Source organism: Antennarius striatus, chromosome 20 (assembly GCF_040054535.1).
Source record: "Antennarius striatus isolate MH-2024 chromosome 20, ASM4005453v1, whole genome shotgun sequence".
NCBI classification, from domain to species: Eukaryota; Metazoa; Chordata; class Actinopteri; order Lophiiformes; family Antennariidae; genus Antennarius; species Antennarius striatus.
The window spans coordinates 375,001-398,378 of record NC_090795.1 but is presented as its reverse complement, the minus strand read 5'-3'; the positions used below and the strand labels follow the sequence as shown (position 1 = coordinate 398,378).

Genomic DNA, 23,378 nt, shown 5'->3' with positions numbered 1-23,378 from the left:
GGCCTCTGGAGACGGAGGTCAGGGAACTCACTCATCCTTCCTCGCCAACCGTCTTGGGACCTCATCAACACCCTGCTGCCATGGCGACCGAGAACACACTCAGGATGGAGGTTTCCCCTGGGACCCCCACACACTTCCTACATAATGACGATGAGGAGAAGACGGTGGGAGGATGAAGACTCCAATGCAACAAAAGTTTGTCAGAACCTGAAAAGGTCACACGATGACATCACAGCGTCCGTCATGATGTCAGAGGTATGAACAAACGACCACAAATGTCTGCACCAGAGGGTGATCAGGTTCTAGTTATCAAGTCTAGTTTAGTTAGTTTAGACTTTCTAAATCTCGATCCAGCATGTGGTTCTGGTCTGAACCCGGAGCCGTCCCAGGAAGAGCTGCAGTTTGACAAAATAAAAGCATCCCAACAGATTCAGTATTAAATTTTTCTCATTTATTCAGGTTTTGTTTTATATACAGACAAATATTTGCAAAATACTAAAAAGTATTTCAACTCAAAGTACTAAAAAGTATATATATTCATATATATTCATATTATAATCATAGTAATTATTATTGTGTCTAAAACACGGGGGGGTGGAAGGGGGTTACTGAGGCACGGCTTTCGCCTCCTTTACACCGAGGTTTCACCGGCAAATCACGGTTGCAGAGAAAAACTTTGTAACTTCTTGTTTTTCACTGAAATGTTCTTTTCAATCAGAGATGAAAGCAAAACCACAAAAATATGAATCTGAAATTGTTTTGCAGAATTTCAGATTTTTTTTTCTCTTTTGTCGATTTAAATTTTTGGAGTTACAAAGTTTTCCCCCTCCAACTGTACAGTAGTAAAGTAGAGCAAACACACAATGACTCGTATGAAGAAACCTCTGATCTCCACTTCCGGTTTCCTCTGTCATCCACTTCCTGTTTCCCAGGTAGCGGGTCAAAGATATTTCCTTAGTTTTAATAAAGATTCCTTCGATATCTGGAGGGGAAACAGTGAACATCTTCTCCCCTCCTCTCCTGAACAAGGCAACCTTCTAGAGACAGGAGGATTCTGGGAGATTGATATGAAGCTGGGGACCAGTTTGACAACCGTGGTGAAACCAGATTTGGTGTAAATGGGGCGATGGAGAGGGGATACCTGCAGAATCCATTGAACAGCAGCACATCATCAGCACACTGTCGATCAGATCCAGATTGCCTTTGTAACATGATGCTAATAAAAGAACGGCCCTCTTGTTTTCTGTGCATTTCCTGTTGTGTTATTTCTAAGCAGCTTTTGATTCTGAAATGGAGAAAGACAGCAGGAAGGTTCCCAGTCTTTGAGTTTGAACACCCCTCTCCGGTCTGGACGTGGACTCTTCCATCCTCTGGGTAACGCCACATGGACCGACCTACAGCGCAAGGGGGGTGTCATCATCATTCCTCCCCATCGTTCGCGATTTCCCTCTCAGACTGGTTGAAATTTATTTTTGAATGAAGAACACGGTCACGTGATTCTGTTTTGATGCTATCGTCTCGTCAGAGGTCACCAGTTTTTGTGCTCAGTGCAAACCAGAGGTCCAGATTCACTGAATGACACCATGAGGACCAGTTTGTGCAGGCAGGAGCGGTGTAGTAACCATCGGTGGCCACTAGGGTAGGGCACTGAACTCAATCCAACGTTAGCACATTGGCATTCAACCCCGTGCATGGCTAACTTTAGGTCTGCATGACATCATCACGCCATTAGCTAAACAGTCAGGTGAGTTGCTCTTGGAGACTACCGGGCTTTTCCCCCCAGTCTTGGATCATGCTAGCATAGCATTTACAAGCATTAGCATCAACACACATCCACACTGGGTGAAATTCTTTAGAAACATGCTAGTTATTTGCTAAAGTAGTCTGTTTGGCTAAGGTTGACCAGAAGCTATCAGGACTTATTAGCTAAGTTAGCCTGTTTGGCTAAGGCTGACCAGATGTCATCATAGCTTACTGCTGCCCTCTATTGGATGTTATTTTTAGTGGTTTCATTCTATTCGTTATTTAGTGACTTTTTCTTTTCAGTTTTAGTACAAAATTCCAAAAAGTGAGCGGTGCCCACCCCTAGTGGCCACCCTTGGCAGTACAGCAAAAACATCCAAGAGACCAAAGAGTGTTTTCCCATTGGACGCAAGTGGAAACGTGGAAAAAGGATCAAACATGTTTCCCTGCGGGCTCCAGTGAATCCGAACCTTTTTTTGAAACGTGAAACAGAAGCAGCCGGTCCGCTCGGTGGCGTTTGTTCGATGCCTGAGGAAGAGTCTCAGGAGGAGGAGGGCGGCGACGAACCGTCAACGACGTTCAATATCAAAAAGATTTCATCAATCAATCAATAAACCAATCACATAATCACTCAGTCTGCATTCAAGACATCAAAGAATCAACCAGTCCGTCAATCAAACACATGATCAGTCGACCAATGGGACGGCATGGCTTGGAGTGTTGGGGTGGTGTTGGGGTGGGGGGTAGCAGGCACACTCTGGGTCTATTGCTACTGAAAACAGCCCTTCAGCACAACTGCAACCTGAAATACGCCTCAGCAGAGTTCAGCAGTGTATTAAGTGTTTATCTAGTTACATGGTTTCTATTCTCAATAGAGTCTAGTAGAAATAGAGTCCAGACGGTGCCAGTTAAAGTTTCTCTTTTTAAACGAGTCTAGTAAAGCGTTTGTAAGGACCCCTCAGGTGAGACGGACAGCGCGACTGGAAACGCTTTGACACTTCATCTGATAAAAACCAGCCGGCATATTCACCGGCGTGTCCACAACCACAATAACACTGTCGGCGCCACGGCAACCAGAACGCGTCTGCGTTCACCACATCTCCAGAACACAACGCCCCATCCACGGATTCGTCCTGTGAAGTCAAGCGTTTGCTCAAAAGGTATTGGCAAACCGTTATTGCTAGACGCAGTTTGGTTTTTGTTTGTCTGTGCAAAATGGATAAAGAGCCGTCGCTCGGCTTCTCAAACGTGCAAAAATTAAAAAAAGATAAAGCAATCAACCAAAAAAACAGGAAATAAATAACACTTCTGATGTGAAGAGTCTCCGTTCAGTGAACACATCTCTGGAATCCTCAGTTTTACCTGCAACAGATCTTCAGATGAGACTCTTCCAATCAGAAGCTGAAGCTTTGAGCGTCGTCCCACCAGCGTTCTGGAGAAACCTTCTCAGCGGTGGACAGACGACTCAGGTAGTTTGTACACTTTGTTCGTCAGGAAATTACTGAATATAAACAAGCCGAGGAGTCGACAAAAAGTCTTGACGGCAGCAATGAGCTGCAGTCAAAGTTCGGCTGAAGGTTTTTCCAGGATGCTGGCGACCGACCAGACAGTTGAAGCTCCTCATGCAACCGAACGCTGAACGTCCAACACTGATTGGTTGATTGTCACACCCTGGTCATAACTGGTCGAACCCTGAAAGAACTTTTAGCCTTGAGGATTTTTGTTGAAGTGGGGAGTGATTCGTCAAAAAGTCCTTTTAGCGACATTAAATCCACCAATGGTGGAAGAACTTAATCACTGCATCAAGATTCGTAGTTTCCTGTGTGAAATTACAGTATTTGTTCAGTGGGTGAAACAAACTGATGTTCTGTTGCTTCCGGATTATTTTTGCCTCAAGATTCAGGGATCAGTTTGATTTCTTTTTCTTTATGTGCAGAAGAAGGCCAGGTTCTGTTGAACCTGGGTATCTGTACTGTTCCACATGGGCTGTACCACATAGGCTGAAGGACCCCATTAGAGTCTCTGGGTGTACAGTTGGATATGGCTGGGCATGGTTTGATGTTTGGGTACAACTGGGTGTGGTTGGATACAATTAGGTACAGAAGGGTAAGGCTGGGAATGATCAGTTATGGCTTGCTATGGATGGGTAAGGTTGGGTACGGTTAGGTACAGTTGGGTATGGATAGGTGCAGTCGGGGACATTTGAGTACGGTGGGGTATGGAAGTGTATATTGGGTACAGTTGGGTATCATTGCGTAAGGTAGGGTAAGGTTGAGTATGACTGCTTAAGTTTGTGCATGGTTGATACGGTTGGGTATATCTCAACATGGATGGTTAAGTTTGGGTTCAGTTGTGTACTGAACCCAAACTTAACCATCCATAACCAACAGTTAGTACCGCTGGTTATGGATGAATACGGTTACAGTTGAGTATGGATGGGTGCAACTGGGTAGAGTTGGGTATGGCTGCGTAAGGTAGGGTACGATTGGTCCAGTTGGGTGTACATGGGTAAGTTTGGGTACGGTTGTGTCTGGTTGGGTACGGTTGAGGCAGAGCCCAGTGGTGTGATGTCATCAGTTGCAGGATTGTGTTTTAACATCTGAAAACTGTTCTGATTGGTGGTAACAAGGGTTTCAGTGGAGGGGGTTTGCCCTCTGACATGTGGACAAACCATTTTGTCCCAATAAACCGGCATCTCCTGTTTGAGCTCGGCAGCTTTAGAGCCAACGCTGGCAAGCAAACATCTTGTTCCCACTGCAGAAACTTCATTCCTACATGATAAGAACTGAGTGATTAATAAACTGCGAATAGTGACTTAAGTGTGGACCCAGCTTGAGTTTGCTGCTGATAGGTGGTCAAAGAAAAGGACTTTTCGACAAACCGCCCTGTAATGGATGTGAGGAGGTTCACCATGGGGTTGGGACACATCTTGGAAGAGTCTGGGATTGTGTAGTAAATCTCAAATTAGGTTTTACTGTTTGAGGTTCCCAGAGGTCAATTAAAGGTTCCAGGACTTTCCTTGATGTGTCGCCGCCCCAGTTCGGTCACATGACGGCACACGTAAACTCAAAAGTAGAAAACTGCCAACAAAAACAGATGAAGTTGCTTCTCGTCTCATCCATTGTGGTAGTTCATCCACTTTCTCATAGCTAGTGTTGCTCCGAAGTAAAAGAGAGGCTGCTTTTTTTCATCAACTTACTCTAAAAAATATAAAAAATAGTAATAATCGTACCACTATTAAAAGACTGGTAACAAGTTATACTTTTACTACGAAAACGTTTTTTAAATTGTGTTATTTTCCCTCCTCTCATGAGTCTCAGTCAGAAAGCCTTCGACTGTCTGGAATCGCCACCGGACACCATCACGCTTCCAGCCGGGCAAACTCTGAGGACATGGATCGAAGTTGGGGAAGGCAAAACCCCCCGGGCCAATAAATGATGGATGCATCTGATATTGTTGCTTTGACCCCTCTGGCCTCCTGTAGCTGAGGCCAATCAGTGTTCAAAGGTTCAAAGGTCAGTCAGTGTTGTGAACCCTCAATTCCGTTCAAACAAAAGGACAAAGAGATCAACCCTTCTATTTGCATGACTTCTGGATTCCCACGAAGGCGGGGCCAACCCGACAAGGTTTTCCTCGATATTGTTGAGTTTCCCTTAAAAAAATCGTGAAACTTCGCCCACGAAACAGGAAATAACGTTAAAGGTAGTAAATACTCCACTCCTCAGTTCTCCGCTCGTAGCTTCTCCGTTAGCCTTTCAGAATTCCTCAGCTGTGGTACATTCAGTAAACACACCTCCAAACACGGACATCCTCATTGGTTCATTCTGTTGCTCCTCGGTTCCCGTCACGGCACCGCCCCCTGCGGCGTGTCGGAGCCGCTGACCGCCGAAGCCATCCGTTCGCTCAGCTCTACGTCAGTCTTCTCTTTCTCCTGTTTGACGGCGAGCGACTGAAAGATGTCCGACGTGGCCCTGGTGACGCTGTCGTAGGACGGCGGCGACGATGTGGAGGAGACCACCTCGGAGTGCTCCACCCCCACCGCGCTGGAGCCGTAGTTCTCCCTCATCATGGCGGCGATCAGCCCTTCTTTCTCCGGCGGGTCCTCCACAAACCCATCCTCGCCACCTTCCTCGCTCCCGGACCCGACGTGCCGCGGCGTGGTGATCTGCCGGTACAGGTAGGAGGCGGCCTTCAGCTGGCGCTTCACCAGGTGTCTGCGGTAGCACCTTTGGATCACCGTGGCGGAAACCTCTTCCTGTTTTCGCCTCAGAGTGGTCGTGATTGGCTCGTAGGAGATCTTGGACGGGTTGGCCATCATGAACTTCTCCTCCATCTGCTGCTTGAGGGCATCCATCTCGCCCGACTCGCCCAGGACGCGCTTGGTGAAGGCGAACAGGATGTCCAGGCAGTGGATCTTGTCGCCGCTCACCATGGGCAGGTCCATGGAGATCAGCTTGATCTTGTTGGGCTTGGCGATGCGGAGCGGCTCCGATAGCGAATCGGCAAAGTCCGACAGCTTGGCGTACTCGATGAACTGCGTGGCTTCCGGGTCAAACTTCTCCCACACCTCGTAGAACATCTCGAAGTCGTCCTCGCTCAGCGGCTCGGTGCTCTCCTCCGTGGCCACGCTGAAGTTCTCCAGGATGATGGCGATGTACATGTTGACCACGATGAGGAAGGAGATGATGATGTAGGTGACGAAGAACGTGATGCCCACTGACGGGTTCCCGCAGTTCCCCCGCACCGTGGTGCCGGTGTGGGGCACGTGGGGGTCGCACTCCTCGGGGGAGTTGTTGAGGATGGGGCTGAGCAGGCTGTCCCACCCCGCCGAGGTGGTGATCTGGAACAGGCAGATCATGCTGTTCCCGAACGTCTCGAAGTTGAACATGTCGTCGATGCCCGACTGGCGCTTCACGTAGGCGAAGTTGGCCATGCCGAAGATGGCGTAGATGAACATGACCAAGAAGAGGAGGAGCCCGATGTTGAAGAGCGCAGGAAGCGACATCATGAGGGCAAACAGGAGCGTCCGGATGCCCTTGGCGCCGCGGATCAGACGCAGGATGCGTCCGATGCGAGCCAATCGGATGACCCGGAAGAGCGTCGGTGACACGAAGTACTTCTCGATGATGTCGGCAAGAACGATCCCTGAAAACAGAGACGACGGAAGTTAGCATGGTTAGCGTCGTTAGCATACCCCTCCGCCTCTCTAATCCAGCCAGAACTGAACCAGGGATTGGCCTGGTGACACCCCGCCCCCCCAGGACAGACACCTGGGGGGAGGGGAGGGGCTGTCACCACCAATCAATGAGGGGAAGACGATCAGCGGGATTCTCCTCTCGCTGCTTTCCGCCGTAACGCCACGGGACGGCCGCCATTACAGGCCGCCGCCCCCATGGCCCCGCCCCCCACCCTCCAACAACCAGCCAGGACATAAGTCATTCATCTTTTCCTTGTTATCCGGGAATGATAAACACACACACACACACACACACACACACACACACACACACACACAGACACACACACACACACACACAGACACACACACACACACACACACACACACACACACACACACAGCTCTATCTTTCATCCATCCTCATGAGTTATAGCTGATGGAGGGATGAGCAGGGGGGAGTCGTGAGGGAATCACCATCACGTCGTACATCAACTCCAATGCACCCCCCTTCTATGTTACACACACACACACACACACACACACACACACACACACACACACACACACACACACACACACACACACACACACACACAGATGTAACAGGTCAATCATGTTTGATTTGTCTCCAGGGACCGCCCTCTGGCAGCTGTGATTGCTGCTGTTACCTTCACCTCCCCCAGGAAGCCTCGTCCGAGTGTGTTCCACACACACACACACACACACACACACACACACTTAATTACACGCACGCACTGGCTTGTCACAACACTGATGTCTAAATTACCTGCTTTGGTGTGTGTGTGTGTGTGTGTGTGTGTGTGTGTGTGTGTGTGTGTGTGTGTGTGTGTGTGTGTGTGTGTGTGTGACTGAACTGGACCTTGGTGTACAGAAACATCAAGGCCACATCCTGACAGATTGTTGTTGACACACACACACACACACACACACACACACACACACACACACACACACACACACACACACACACACACACACACACACCCCGGTCAGGTTGGGGGCGTGGCCGACTCACCCACGATGGAGAGGATGACGACCACGAAGTCGAAGATGTTCCAGCCGACGGTGAAGAAGTAGTACCTCAGGGCGACGATCTTGAGCAGACACTCGAAGGTGAAGACGATGATGAAGGCCAGGTTGACGTTGTTAAGCACCGCCTCCGTCTGCGGCGACTGCTCGTCCGTCTCCACCATCATGGTGATCATGTTGAGCAGGATCAGCACCATGATGATGATGTCGAACGCCTGCTTCCCCGTCAGGTCGAAGAAGAAGCCCTGCAGCGCGTTCTGCACAGGACACGCCCACAAACACACTGATTGGTGGGCGGTACCGATGGGTGTGGTCAAACAGCTCACTGCAGGACGTTTGGCGGTGGCTAGCTGGGGTTAGCATGCTGGGGTCAAAAACTGTTTAGTCCTCAAAGTAGTAGCTAATGGTGGCTAACTGTTGCTAACTGTTGCTAACTGTAGCTAACTTTAGTTAACTTTCAAAGCCTGAGCAGGAAGTAGCTAGCTACAGTTAGCATAGAATCCAGCTCTGATTGGACGCTGGTCACAGGTCCCTCAGAATTTACTGGTCCAACGGAGGCGGGGACTCTGGCCACATGAGCCATTCAGGCATCACAAGGACAGAGTCTCCGCCCACTGGAAGCATCACTTCCTGTGGGCGGGGCGTGTGGCTCACCAGCGGGCGGGGGATGGGCTTCTGGGGCTTCTTGGAGCCCAGCTTCTTCATGGCGTTGTAGTACTTCTTCTGCTCCTCCGTCATGAAGATGTCCTGTCCCCCTAAGTAAACAAACAAACAAACAAACAAACAAACTTTATTTACACCACAGCAGAACAACAACAGCCACGCGCTTTATTGTGACATCCTTGTTTCCTGGGGTTAAACCAGTTCTTCTGTTTTTTTGTGGCCCTTATCTTTCGTTTCTGCTGGTTGAAGTTGTCGATGATGACTCCGATGAAGAGGTTGAGCGTGAAGAACGAGCCGAAGATGATGAAGATGACGAAGTACAGGTACATGTAGAGGTTGACCTCTTTGATTGGCTGCTCCTCCACCTGACAGGAAACACATCGTTTAAATCTGTTGGCTCTCACGCCTGCTCTGTTCTCATTGGTCCATCTCCTGTTGCGGGACAGGACGCAGTGCTCTGATTGGTCGCACTAAATGGCTGAACATCAACGATCACGCCTTCAATCTCAAAATAAAAATAAACTTGAAGATTTAAAGTGTGTGAATAAAATCAGGCTGCAGTCGTGCATCACGTTAGCTCGTAGCTCGTAGCTCGTAGCTCTGTCTCTTTAAACTTCCTGTATAAATTACTGAAAAAATTACAAAATATTTCCACTAATGTGTTCACCATTATTTACACGCGTGTGTTACAGCGGAACAAACACAGCCGTGTGACTCGTTGTGTCGTGACACATCCAGCTCAGGTTTTGACCCTCGGCTGCTTCCGTACTCAAACGGCTCTGGTGTCTGAACTCACCGCCCGTGAATCCACCGCCGCGTACATGATGTCCATCCAGCCCTTGAAGGTCGCCTGGGAAACCAAACAGTCACATGAGAGTCTGGAACCTGAAGCACAAGATCCAACCTGAAGAAACAACCAGTCGCAGACTCCCGGGGTTCCACCCAGAAGAACCGGCTACCGGCTGGAGGGAGCCGGCTACCGGCTGGAGGGAACCGGCTACTGGCTGGAGGGTATGGCTACCGGCTGGAGGGTATGGCTACCGGCTGGAGGGAACCGGCTACCGGCTGGAGGGTATGGCTACCGGCTGGAGGGAACCGGCTACCGGCTGGAGGGTATGGCTACCGGCTGGAGGGAACCGGCTACCGGCTGGAGGGAGCCGGCTACCGGCTGGAGGGAGCCGGCTACCGGCTGGAGGGAACCGGCTACCGGCTGGAGGGAGCCGGCTACCGGCTGGAGGGAACCGGCTACCGGCTGTAGGGAACCGGCTACCGGCTGGAGGGAGCCGGCTACCGGCTGGAGGGAACCGGCTACCGGCTGTAGGGAACCGGCTACCGGCTGGAGGGAGCCGGCTACCTGCTGGAGGGAGCCGGCTACCGACAGGAGGGAGCCGGCTACCGGCTGGAGGGAACCGGCTACCGGCTGGAGGGAGCCGGCTACCGGCTGGAGGGAGCCGGCTACCGGCTGGAGGGAGCCGGCTACCGGCTGGAGGGAGCCGGCTACCGGCTGGAGGGAGCCGGCTACCTGCTGGAGGGAACCGGCTACCTGCTGGAGGGAGCCGGCTACCGGCTGGAGGGAGCCGGCTACGGGCTGGAGGGAGCCGGCTACCGGCTGGAGGGAGCCGGCTACCAGCTGCCATCAGTGACAGATATGTAGACATCAGGCTACAGGAGATCCTTCAGATCAGATTTTGACCCTTGGCTGCTTCCGTACTTCTTCCAGAAGAGCAACTTGTTTCCCTCACAGCCAACAGACCAGAATAATGAACAGTGGTAACCGTGACGACCGTCTGGTTTCAGTCTGAGTGACAGCTTCCAGCGTCTCCCATCTGAGGAAGGAAGTCCATATAAGGACATGAGGGCCATGTCATTGATGGGAATCTGAGCTGCGGCGTTTCTGCAAACCCAAGAAGGTTCAGACAATCAGTGAAGAGCAGGAAGTGTTGTCATGGTAACGCCACAGCAGCGTGTGGAGGTGAAGAACACCTGTGAGAAGATCTAGAGCGGTTCTGCTCGTCCTTCGTCCAGTGGTTTTCACGAGTCTTCATCACACAGCAGATCAATAATCAGTGATCAGTATCAGTGATCAATAATCAGTAATCAGTGATCAATAATCAGTGATCAGTGATCAATAACTAGTGACCAGTGATCAATAATTACTGATCAGTAATTACTGATCTGTAATCAGTGATCAATAATCAGTGATCAATAATCAGTGATCAGTAATCAGTGATCAATAGTCAGTAATCAGGTGTCAGCCCATCACATCACACCAAACTCTGTTTTTTTACAGCGTGGAGCTATTTCCAGATGCTAATGGATGAGTTTCCATGACAACCAACCAAACAGAGATGCTGAGCAGCCCGTCGCCGGGGCAACCGCCCTCTAACAACTCTGTCCTGAACTTCTTTCCTGTCATTAGGAAACCCTCAGTCCTTCATCACGTCTGTCCCTCTGCTCTCCCTCCATCCCTCCATCCCTCCATCCCTCCCTCCATCCATCCCTCCATCCCTCCCTCCATCCATCCCTCCATCCATCCCTCCATCCATCCTTCCATCCATCCTTCCATCCATCCCTCCATCCCTCCATCCATCCAACCATCCATCCATCCATCCCTCCATCCATCCCTCCATCCAACCAACCATCAATCCATCGATCCATCCCTCCAACCATCCATCCATCCCTCCATCCCTCCATCCCTCCATCCATCCATCCATCCCTCCAACCAACCAACCATCCATCCCTCCCTCCATCCATCCATCCATCCATCCATCCCTCCATCCATCCATCCATCCATCCCTCCAACCAACCAACCATCCATCCCTCCCTCCATCCATCCATCCATCCATCCATCCATCCATCCCTCCATCCATCCATCCATCCCTCCATCCATCCCTCCATCCATCCCTCCATCCATCCATCCATCCCTCCCTCCATCCATCCATCCCTCCATCCCTCCATCCCTCCATCCCTCCATCCATCCATCCATCCCTCCAACCATCCATCCCTCCCTCCCTCCCTCCCTCCATCCCTCCATCCCTCCATCCATCCATCCATCCCTCCAACCATCCATCCCTCCCTCCCTCCCTCCCTCCATCCATCCATCCCTCCATCCCTCCATCCATCCATCCATCCATCCCTCCATCCATCCCTCCATCCAACCAACCATCAATCCATCGATCCATCCCTCCAACCATCCATCCCTCCATCCCTCCATCCCTCCATCCCTCCATCCATCCATCCATCCCTCCAACCAACCAACCATCCATCCCTCCCTCCATCCATCCATCCATCCATCCATCCCTCCATCCCTCCATCCATCCCTCCCTCCCTCCCTCCCTCCCTCCCTCCAACCATCCATCCCTCCCTCCCTCCCTCCCTCCATCCATCCATCCCTCCATCCCTCCATCCATCCCTCCCTCCCTCCCTCCCTCCCTCCCTCCATCCATCCATCCATCCATCCCTCCATCCATCCCTCCATCCATCCATCCATCCATCCATCCATCCCTCCATCCCTCCATCCATCCATCCATCCCTCCCTCCATCCATCCATCCATCCATCCCTCCATCCCTCCATCCATCCCTCCCTCCCTCCCTCCCTCCCTCCCTCCATCCATCCATCCATCCATCCACCCCCCCCCCCGTCTCTCTGTCTCTGCTGGAGTCTCTCTAAAAATAAAAGCCTCTCAGACGCTGATTGATTGGAGGCTCTCAGGACCGACGGTGGGCGAGAGAGAGAGAACGAGGGGGGGGGACAGGATGGAGAACGGGGGGGGGACAGGATGGAGAACGAGGGGGGGGGGGACAGGATGGAGAACGAGGGGGGGACAGGATGGAGAACGGGGGGGACAGGATGGAGAACGGGGGGGGGACAGGATGGAGAACGAGGGGGGGGACAGGATGGAGAACGAGGGGGGGGACAGGATGGAGAACGGGGGGGGGACAGGATGGAGAACGGGGGGGGGACAGGATGGAGAACGGGGGGGACAGGATGGAGAACGGGGGGGGGACAGGATGGAGAACGAGGGGGGGGACAGGATGGAGAACGGGGGGGGGACAGGATGGAGAACGGGGGGGGGACAGGATGGAGGGATGAGAGACAAACGGACGGATACAAACTGAGGAAAATGAAACGGTGAGCAGAAGAGGAGGGAAGAGTGGAAAAACCCTCCTCTGTGACATCATCAGTGACATCATCAGTGACATCATCAGTGACATCATCAGTGACATCATAGCCCTGAAACTTTACGCTTTTTTGTGTGTAGAAAATAAAGTTTGAATATTTAATGCTGAAACTTTTCTGATAGTTCTGATCCCTCATGAATGATTCACACTAAGAACAAACTAATGGGATCAATACATCAACCAATCGATTGATTATCACCATCAATTACAAACGTAAGGGAGTCCAAACAATTAGAGCTTCATAACTTTGATCTTAAGAGGATGGGGAGACGACAAAGGGCCGGGGGGGCCGGGGGGGCCGGGGGGCCGGGGGGCCGGCTCACCACTTGCAGCAGTGCCAGGTAGCCGGCGCCCACGTTGTCGAAGTTGACCTTGACCTTGGTCCAGTAGAAGAGCGAGGTGTCGTTGAGGGCGTGGCACTCGCTGCGGTTGTTGATGAGGGCGGCGTCGTACGCCAGGCCGGTCCGGTTGACGCAGCGGCCGAACTTCCCGGCGAACAGGTTGACGCCCATGATGCTGAAGATCAGCCAGAAGATCAGGCAGACCAGCAGCACGTTCATGATGGAGGGGATGGCGCCGATCAGGGCGTTCACCACCACCTGGGGGGGGGACACACGCGTCACAACCACACGGGCGCTCGGGTTGAGCCCCGCCCACCCGAGCGCCCGTCTGAGCAGCGTTAGAGGAACAGGAAGTGACTTTGTTCCTGGACGTCTCAGCGTTCCTCCTGGTCGCTCCGACGAGCGCTGACTCAGCGGATGTCACCGACACAAAACACTTCATCCTGCTGCCGCGGCCTCGTTATACCCACAATGCAGTTCTCTACCCACAATCCCCTGCTGAGCGAGCAGCTGAGTGTGCAGCATTTACAGCCTGACATACAGTTAATCTTATTAACCACACAAAGGGGGGGGCTCACATTTTATTCCCAGCATGCAACACAGGTCCTAAACCGGCGCCAGAGTCAGCGTCCCGCCCCCCCGCCACTTCATCCGTCCTCTGGCCGTCATTCGTTCTCCAGTATCAACAACCAATCACAAAGTATTGATCAATAACCATCAATCGGCCGTCAATCAGGTGACGCCGGTGAAACCAACGGAACTGGTGGACCTTGTTACCGGGTCACCGCTGAGACCGGGTCACCTCCCAGAAATCTGTTCCAGCCGCCATCTAGAGGGGCGGAGCCACAACCCCAACCCGAGGTCGATGTGTCGCCGGCTCCGTCCTCTAGGGGGAGTCCTGAGCCGTACACCTACCGAATATTAAAAACCAGAGAAGAAGAACCCAGAGACCAGAGAACTACCTGCATGGGGGCCCAGAGGTTCTCGTAGGTTCTGGGGAGGGGGGGTCCAGGGTTAGGGTTAGGGTTAGGGTTGGCCCCAGAACCCTCTTTAAACCCAAACCGGATAAAAACGTTTAGTCATGTGACTCCAATGCTTCTTCAAAACGGATAGAAGCAGACCCCCCAGCAGCCAGAGAAGGTTCTGCTTCTCCAGTCGGGACAAAACACGGGTTCAACCGGGCCCAGAACCCCCAGGAACCTGCAGGTTTCTGCAGGTTCCTGGGGGTTCCTGGGGGTCTGGACGACGCTCCTCGCCGACCCGTCAGTAATACTGATGACATCTACAAACAAAGATGGCCGCCTGGCGTCTCCAGAAACCGTCAGGCGTCCCCTGAAAGAGAAAACCTCCACATGGAACACTGGGCTGAAGAAAGGAACCAATCAGAGAGCAGGAAACCAGGGACCACGGGAAGACGAAGATGATGAAGATGAAGCTGTCACAGGACAGAACGTCCAAACACACCTGGGCCCCGACGGGGGGGCGCTTGATTTATTCACCTCTCAGCTACATCACGTGTTAGCATGCTAGCCGAATTAAACGCGTTCTGGAGACGGTTGCTATGGAGACGGTTTGCGTGTTAGATCCAGATCGACATGAAAACCTTCTCCCTGTCTGGGACCTGCCCTGATGCTAATGCTAGCACACTGATGGATCAATGGCCGATCAGCTGATCGATCGCTGCGGGTCCAGGTGTGTTTGGGTTAATACTGACTCTTACCCTCATGCCTTCAAAGCGGGACAGGGCCCTCAGGGGCCGCAGGGCCCGCAGGGTCCGCAGGGACTTGATGGCTGCAAAGTCGGAGTAGCCCAGGGTGTTGGCCACCAGACTGACCAATGAGACCTGGAGGAGAGGAAGGGGAGGGGACAGAGAGGCGGGACTGTTAAGAAGCCAATCAGAAAGCTGCGTCGTGGTCAGCTGACCCCTAAGGAGAGGATGGAGGGACGGTTAGCGGAGGACCCGGGTGGACCTTCAGGCTGACCTTCAGTCCGACCTGTGGAGCAGAAAGACTTCGTCACTGATTGGGCCACGCCCCAAGAACCCGGGCATGCTGGGAAAAGTAGTCGCCCCCTAGTGGTGACCCGCGGTAAGCAGTGTCAGCTAACCAACGAGAAGTCAGCTAGCGCTTCTAGTTGCCTAGACAACATCGCACCGAGCCCCCAGCTGTGACTGGTTGTCACAGCAACGCTACACTAGTGATGTCACGACGCAGAGGACCCGGACCCCGAGCAGCAGGATCTGGACTCAGGTCTGGAGGCGGGCTCTGGGCCCCAGCGGCGTCTTACCCTGATACCAGCGAAGCGGGACGCGGCCCGGAGGGGGCGGAGCGCCCTCAGCGCCCTCAGCACCCGTGCGGCGGCGATCTGGTCCACGGCGACGAGCCGGGTCAGCTGACCCAGCACCGAGATCTGGAGGACGGACAGGTGGCGACCAATCAGCTGACTGAGTACTCGATTACCTCTCAGGATAGGAGTATTCAAGTCAGCCGCCTCAGCCAATCACAGCCAAGCACCGCCTCTGGTGTCACCTCACTTCCTGTCTTGTCTTGTAGGTTGTAGTGCTCCTAACTTCCACTTCCTGTTTCCTCTTCCCTCCCAGGGGATTCTTTCCTGCTCTCTCATTGGTTAACTGGTGTATGACATGTTTGGAGGCGGAGTTTGTTTTAACAAAGAATTAACTCAGTAGGAAAAATCAAGGAACCAGAAAACACCCGTTCTGATTCCAGACTGTTGATTGGCTGGATGAGAAGGTCCCGCCTCCTAAACACTTTTTAGCCAATCAAGAAACAGGAACTCTGCCCTCTAGTGGACGAAACGGGTTCCATCACTTCCTGGTTGTGTTAACGGTTCTTCATCGTGTTCAAGACAAAGAAAATGTCACATGACTGAAGCCCGTCGTCATGGGAACGCTTTACAAACCATGACAATCGTCAGAACACGCCAACATGAGACACGCATGTTAACATGTGGAGCCTCTCATGTCTGTGATGTCATTCACCATCCTGCCTCCTGATTGGTCGTCCTGGCTTGGACCCGCCTCAGCTTACAACGCCCCGCCCCGCTGTGGGCGTGGCCTGTGTGAACTTCCTGTTTTCATTTATTCTATCAGAGGAATGAAAATGAAGAGCGAATAAAACGCAACGCTCTTCTTCCTCCTGACGAGGACAGAAGGAAGCATCAGAACCCTGTGACCCGATGACCCCGTGACCCCGTACCCGGCCCCACGGTGACCCGGCCCCACGGTGACCCGACTTACGTCCACGATGAGGAAGTCGAGCCAGCACCAGTAGTTGGTGAAGTACTTCTTGAAGCCGTAGGCGAGCCACTTGAGCAGCATCTCCAGGATGAAGATGTAGGTGAAGATCTTGTCGGCGAACTCCAGCACCACCTTCACCACCTTCCTCTGCTCGATGTAGATGTCCTCAAAGGCCTGCGGGGGCAGCAGAGAGCAGAGTCAGGGCCCAGAACCGCCCCGCGGGACCCCGAGGCGGCGCACCCCCCCCGACTGACCAGCGCCCCCGAGCTGAGCAGGATCATGAAGATGATGAAGGACTCGAACCAGCTGTGCTCCACGATCTGGTAGCAGGTCTTCCTGGTCCTCCACCAGACCCCGCCCACTCCGGAGGAGGTGTCCACGTCACAGCACCGGAACCTGGACACGCAGACTGGACCAGAGGGGGGGTGAGTTCACATCAACCACTTCCTGTTGCCCCGACACCACTTCCTGTTACTCAGGAATAGAAACCAGTCCAGCCAGCAGGGGGCGTTCTGGATCTCCCCCTGGGACCTGGACCAGCAGGAGGGTTTGTGTTTGTGTCGCGCTCTGATTGGCTGATGAGTGCTGATAACAGGGAGGTGAGGGGGGGTCCGGCTCCACCTTATCGCCCTGCCGCTAAAAGCTACTCTAATCCAATCAGCCGTCTCCGAGCGGGAAGACCAGCTGCATCCCGACAACCAGCAAGGCATGATGGGAGAATCAGTCTGACTGCTGTCTGCCGTCCAATGAGAACCCTCCACTAACCACCGTCCAATGAGAACCCTCCACTAACCACCGTCCAATGAGAACCCTCCACTAACCACCGACCAATGAGAACCCTCCACTAACCACCGTCCAATGAGAACCCTCCACTAACCACCGTCCAATGAGAACCCTCCACTAACCACCGTCCAATGAGAACCCTCCACTAACCACCGACCAATGAGAACCCTCCACTAACCACCGTCCAATGAGAACCCTCCACTAACCACCGACCAATGAGAACCCTCCATTAACCACCGTCCAATGAGAACCCTCCACTAACCACCGACCAATGAGAACCCTCCATTAACCACCGTCCAATGAGAACCCTCCACTAACCACCGACCAATGAGAACCCTCCATTAACCACCGACCAATGAGAACCCTCCACTAACCACCGACCAATGAGAACCTCCCAGACGGTTTCACTGTGTGAACCTGGAGGAGGTCAAAACTGTGTTTGTGTACTTCCTGGTTAGTCCCCGCCTCTGCCCCTGCAGCGACCAATCAGATTCTGTGCTCGCGGTCGGATAACGGACGGATCCTGAGGCGGCGGCGAGCAACTGAAGGGGGCGTTGCCCTCTAGCAGTGATGTCATGAGGCGTTCCTCACACACACGCCCATAACAACCCCGAGGGGCGCCGATTGGGTGTCAGATTTCCATTTGCTGCTTCTGATTGGATTACCCAACCGACCCATCAGGGAAGAGCCTGTTAGTCGCCATGGAAACAGAGCGCTGAGGTAATCAGAGCTCTCATCAGAGGCGGACGCAACAGGAAGCGAAGACGGGTCGTCCGTTCAGGAGGCGACCGTCTGCTTCCACCAGCAGGGGGCGGGGCTGCAGGTGTGGGACACGCCCACTGAGGCGGAAACATTTGGCTCCACTACATTAACCAATGAGGTGGCATTTAGAGACGCAATGAGGCGGCTAAGCTAACGGCTGTGTGTGTGTGTGTGTGTGTGTGTGTGTGTGTGTGTGTGTGTGATTCAGTCCATCTTCATTCCGTAAACATGAACACAACAGAGCCTCTCTGAAAGGTCAAAGGTCAAGCTTGTGCTGCAGCGAGAAGCTGTTTGAAGACTCAGAATAAAATACGTTCAGGAAGTAAACAAACAAACAAACATGTTTTCTCTGACGGTCGGATCGTTTCGTCCAGTCTGAACTTTGACCTCAGCAGGTGGAAGGCGGGCCTCTACCCTGACCCCGCCCACCTCCAGGCTCGTTAGCGCTGCTAGCAGCTAGCCTCCTGCTACACCTCTCTGTCGCCGTGAATAATTACTGGTGAGGGAGCGGCTCCACAGAGGCCGACGCCCACTCTGTCATCCTAACAGGAGGGGCAGCGGGGTGGGGGGGGCGTCAGGGGGGAGGAGCTGCTGTACAATCCCAGCGCGGAGACGGGGGGGGTCGTTTACAGAGCAAAATACAGGTAAACAACAAACAGGAAAAGTGTCAACAACAAAACGTGGAGTCATCAGTTTGTGACACCCAGAGGGTCAGGGGGCCCAGGCTCCGCCCCCTTCCACCCACAGGTTGATCTGGCCAATCAGAGGAGAGCTGGAGGAGAGGAGGAGGAGGGATGGAGCAGATGGTGTCTTCCTGCTGTGTCAGCATCCTGGTGCTCCTGGTCCGGGTGGGGGGGTTCTGGGGGGTTCAGGACGGCAGGAGGCCCAAATCGGTTTCTGTCACCATCATCTGTTCAAGATGTAGAGGTTAAAGGTCACCCCCCTCCCCCGGTGGTCCGGGTACCAGCTGCTGGATTCTGCTGACTCAGGAGGAAGTGGCGGCGACGGCGCATCAATCTGCAGAACCGATCACCAGAACACAACATCTGTGGCCCCCCCGACGGGGCGACCGCCGCCACCAGACCCGGTTAGAGGAAGACGAGACGACGAAGACCCCACCGGGAAGAGACGGACACGTTGCCATAGCAACAAGCAGCTGTCTCTCATCACCGATTGGCTGTCGGGGGGAGGACATACAGGTCTGGGTGCGAACAGGGTTAAACGCCGGCGCTGGATGCTGATTGGTCAGGGGGCGTGTCCGGATCCTCCTCAGGTGCTGCTCCAGTTCTGGGAGGGTTTCCCAGCTGGTTGGCCCAAATCTGTCTCAGCGTTTTACCTCAAGCCACCCCTGGAGTCAAACGCACTGTGATTGGCCGTGAGCTCCGGACTCGCGTCTGATTGGCCGGCGGTGAGGACGGATCTCTGGGAGGAAAGCGGCTGAGTCAGGAAGGAAACAAGGTGTTTGCGTTTCACCTGGCGCCGCCGCCATCATCAATCTCTTCCTGAAAGGACTGGGCCAGGTGGGGGAGGGGCAGTGGGGGGGGACCTCCGGATGGGTGGTCACATGACTCCCGCCTGCAGAACCACCATCCTGATGGTTTCATGAACAGAAATGATCCGGTTCTCCCTGTTCGGTCCCGGTAGAACCGGCGCAGTACCACCAGAGCCCACCGGGGGCAGCGGCGCCACCACCTGACAAACGTGTTGGTCACGCTGTCGTTAGCGACCTCGAACCAGAATGCTAACTCATGCTAACGATTCCCTTTTTCCGCTGATGGGCTTAAACGTACAGCTGCGTGTCGTCTGCGTATTAATGTGCTAATCAAGCTAACGCTAACGGTGACCTCAGCTCCCCTGGGCGTTACATTTGCTGCCATCAGCTGAACGCCGCCCGCCGTTCCCGCGCCGCTCTCTGCGGACGGCGGCGACGCCAGCGAAGACAAATCTCCGGGCGCCGGCGGGAAACGGGCTGAGTCAGGAAGGAGGGAGGTGATTGGTTCTCACCTGCATCCGTGGAACACGCTCATAAATCTGGTGTGAAGGTTTTGGGGCGAACGCAGCAGCGATCCGCCGTGCCCCCCCAGCGCTGATGATGTCATCAAACATGGAGGTCGTTCTGAGTCAGGCGGCCACCGCCATGTGTGACCTCACAAGGTGTGTGAGATGTTCAGGTCCCTAGCACCTGTGTTGTACAGGTGTGTGTGTGTGTGTGTGTGTGTGTGTGTGTGTGTGTGTGTGTGTGTGTGTGTGTGTGTGTGTGTGTGTGTGTGTTCTCACACTCAGGGAAGCAGTTGTCGGGGTCCATGGCCTCCTCGGCCGTCTCTGAGTACTCGTCCTCCTCCTCGCCGGGTTTCCTCAGGTCCACCGTGCTGCCCTCTGATAGGCTGACGTCGTCCTTCTGCTGGAGGACACAGTGGGAATCGACCAATCAGAGCGTTGGATCATTGGGGAACCTGATTGGCGGTTGTATTGACGGTTTATCGTCCTCTGGCGGCGGGAGCCGACAGTGAACGCCTCACCAGCATCCGCCTGACGTAAACTACGTGACGGATGGCGTCGCCGTGGTGATCAGGGAGTGAGGATGAAGATGAGGATGAGGATGAGGTCACATCCAGAGCTGATAGTGAGTGCGCTCTGATTGGCCGGGGGTCATGTGATGCCTCAGCTGCTGGTGCAGAGCGGTTCTGCTATCAGTGTTGTCCCAGTACCACCATCATCATCCTCACCTTCATCGTCCTGACGTTATGTAACCGACGCCAACACAGCCAACGTCTGTTCTCTCTGAAATTTGGACAAAACTGGATGTCAGGAAACCCCCCCTCCCCGCGCCGCCACCCCCATCATCCCAGCTGACTACAAAGCCCCGCTAAGCATCATGGGAGTTTAACTTTACAAAGAGAAGGGAGACGTTTCAGCTGAAATCTGGCAACTTTATATGAATCTGGACAAAGACACAGCAGGAGTGTGTGTGTGTGTGTGTGTGTGTGTGTGTGTGTGTGTGTGTGTGTGTGTGTGTGTGTGTGTGTACAGGTGAACTAACTACCTGAGTCAACAGCTAACTCATGAATACATTCAGTCCGGGAACAGAAGCGGCGCCGTGACGAATGCCAGCGCCGGACACACACCTAATCTCTGACACACACACACACACACACCTAATCTCTGACACACACACACGTGCACAGACACACACACACACACACACACACACACGCTGCTGGGCCGGAGTGTCCTGACAGGTGACGTCCACAACAAGCTTTAAATGGGTTTCTATTCATGAGCCGTTCCTTTGTGCCGCTGGAGGCAGAGGAATATCCAGAGCAGAGTAATCAGATTACTCTCAGAACCGCACCAGAACCAGGAGGGTCCAGCCGGCCCCTCGTCAATCAGACACACAACACAGTCAAGTATTGATTATTGATCAGCAGGGAAATGAAACACAACCACGTTCTGGTTCTTCTGGTGATGAAGACGTGATGAAGACGTGATGAAGACCTGATGAAGACGTGATGAAGACGTGATCAAGAAGTGATGAAGACGTGACGAAGACGTGATGAAGACGTGATGAAGACGTGATCAAGAAGTGATGAAGACGTGACGAAGACGTGATGAAGACGTGATGAAGACGTGATCAAGAAGTGATGAAGACGTGACGAAGACCTGATGAAGACGTGATGAAGACGTGATCAAGAAGTGATGAAGACGTGACGAAGACGTGATGAAGACGTGATGAAGACGTGATCAAGAAGTGATGAAGACGTGACGAAGACCTGATGAAGAGCTCACAGTGCAGCAGAGCAGCGGGTTAAGGGTTAAAGCGGCCGGTTCTGGTCACATGACTCTTTATTTAGTGGTGAAATGAAAGAGAAATGTTGGTTATTACCCCCCAACACACACACACACACACACACACACACACACACACACACACACACACACACACACACACACACACAGAACTGCTGTGACAACACTAATAATCCTGGAGGTCAAAGGTGATCCAGACCCAACAGTTCTGGAGCCTCTGAGGACGTCAGCTGACCGGCGGCTGCCATGGAAACATTACAGTCACACTGAGTGATGAAGCAGGAAGTGATGAAGATCAATTCTGTTTCTCCAAACAATAAAAAACAGGTGTGTGTGTGTGTGTGTGTGTGTGTGTGTGTGTGTGTGTCCTCAGCTGCCTCGTCGTTCGTCTTCACGCCGCTGGAGCGTTAGCCGCTAACGAGGACGGCGTGTCGGCGTCGGACATTTTGTGCCGACAGAAGCAGAAACTTGTTCCATGTTCAGGACGGAAGGGGGGGGCCGGCGGGAGGGCAGCGATGGGCGGGACCAGTGATGGGTGGGGCCAGCATGGTCACGCTGATCCAGATGTGACCTGGACCCAGATCAGACTCGTGCTGCCCCTGATGATGTCATCACCAGGTCTCGTTTGATCGGAGTTCAGATCATCGACAGTTACCTGGTTAGCAAATGCTAAGAGGTTAGCTAGCTAGCAGACATTTAAACCTACAATGCTAAACCGCTATCAGGCTATATGTTAGCTGTTAGCGAAGCTAATTGAAACTATACAGATGAAGTCCTCCTATGCCCCGCCCCCCAGTCAGCTGATCAGCAGCGGTGTTTTGATGAATCAATCAAGCCGGTTGGTTTGACACCTCCACTTCAGGAGGAACAGGAAGGGGCGTGGCTTAGAGAATGACACGCTGAAGTGCTGGAGGTCATGTGACAGATCAGCTATTTGCAGAGGGGGAGGGGGCGAACTCACTCGGTCTCGTCTGTCCCAGGTCACGCCTTCAACACGTTCAGGGGGCGGCGGTAAACGCTGGGGCGTGACCTTAGACCCCAGCAGCTGATTGGTGCTCCATGAGGCGGCAGCGGCGCGGCGGTGATTCATGGCGCCGTTAGCATCCAGGTCGCTATTTAATCATTACATAAGCAAACACGGCTCCATTAGCGCCGCGCCACAGCCTAACAGCTGCTATTTACAGCAGTGCCCAATAAATCAGCAGCACAGGCCTGGGGGGCGGGGTGGGGGCGGGGCGGTACGGAGATAACGAGGAGGATGGATGGCAGCGCTAGTGCTGCTGTTAGCTTAGCTGCTATCTGTCAGAGTGGGGAGGAAGTTTGATTTTTAATCAGAGATGAACTCACAGCTAACGTAGCTAATGCAGCTAACGCAGATACCACAGCTAACAGCGCTAACACAGATACCACAGCTAACAGCGCTAACACAGATACCACAGCTAACGGCGCTAGCATCAGACACAACACCAGTCAGAGGTGACGGAGGCGTTCTCCAGCATCAGTAGCTCCGCCTCCTGCTTCCTGGGTCACCGGCAGGAACAGGAAACCGGTTCAAAGGAGAGCAGGACCAGAACCTGGACCAGAACCCGGACCAGTCCGGACCAGCACCGGT

At 53.3% G+C, this 23,378-nt stretch overlaps 1 protein-coding gene across 5 annotated transcripts in view; it reads right to left on the bottom strand.

Moving 5' to 3' along the window:
- Positions 1-514: 514 nt before the first annotated feature.
- The window catches only part of LOC137614041 (sodium channel protein type 5 subunit alpha-like), a 59,529-nt gene continuing 36,665 nt past the window's right edge, over positions 515-23,378 (bottom strand). For 3 of the 5 annotated variants that reach the window (XM_068343489.1, XM_068343491.1, XM_068343493.1), the window contains 10 exons: positions 20,237-20,357; positions 16,669-16,823; positions 16,415-16,588; positions 14,879-15,001; positions 13,141-13,416; positions 9,432-9,485; positions 8,863-9,000; positions 8,627-8,731; positions 7,959-8,229; positions 515-6,888 (listed from right to left, as the gene is read on the bottom strand). In XM_068343489.1, coding sequence (XP_068199590.1) covers positions 5,588-6,888; positions 7,959-8,229; positions 8,627-8,731; positions 8,863-9,000; positions 9,432-9,485; positions 13,141-13,416; positions 14,879-15,001; positions 16,415-16,588; positions 16,669-16,823; positions 20,237-20,357 — 2,718 coding nt within the window. In that variant the 3' untranslated portion in view covers positions 515-5,587. Of the gene's footprint in view, positions 6,889-7,958; positions 8,230-8,626; positions 8,732-8,862; positions 9,001-9,431; positions 9,486-13,140; positions 13,417-14,878; positions 15,002-16,414; positions 16,589-16,668; positions 16,824-20,236; positions 20,361-23,378 lie in introns of all 5 variants that reach the window. The other 2 variants (XM_068343488.1, XM_068343492.1) reach the window with 1 other exon arrangement.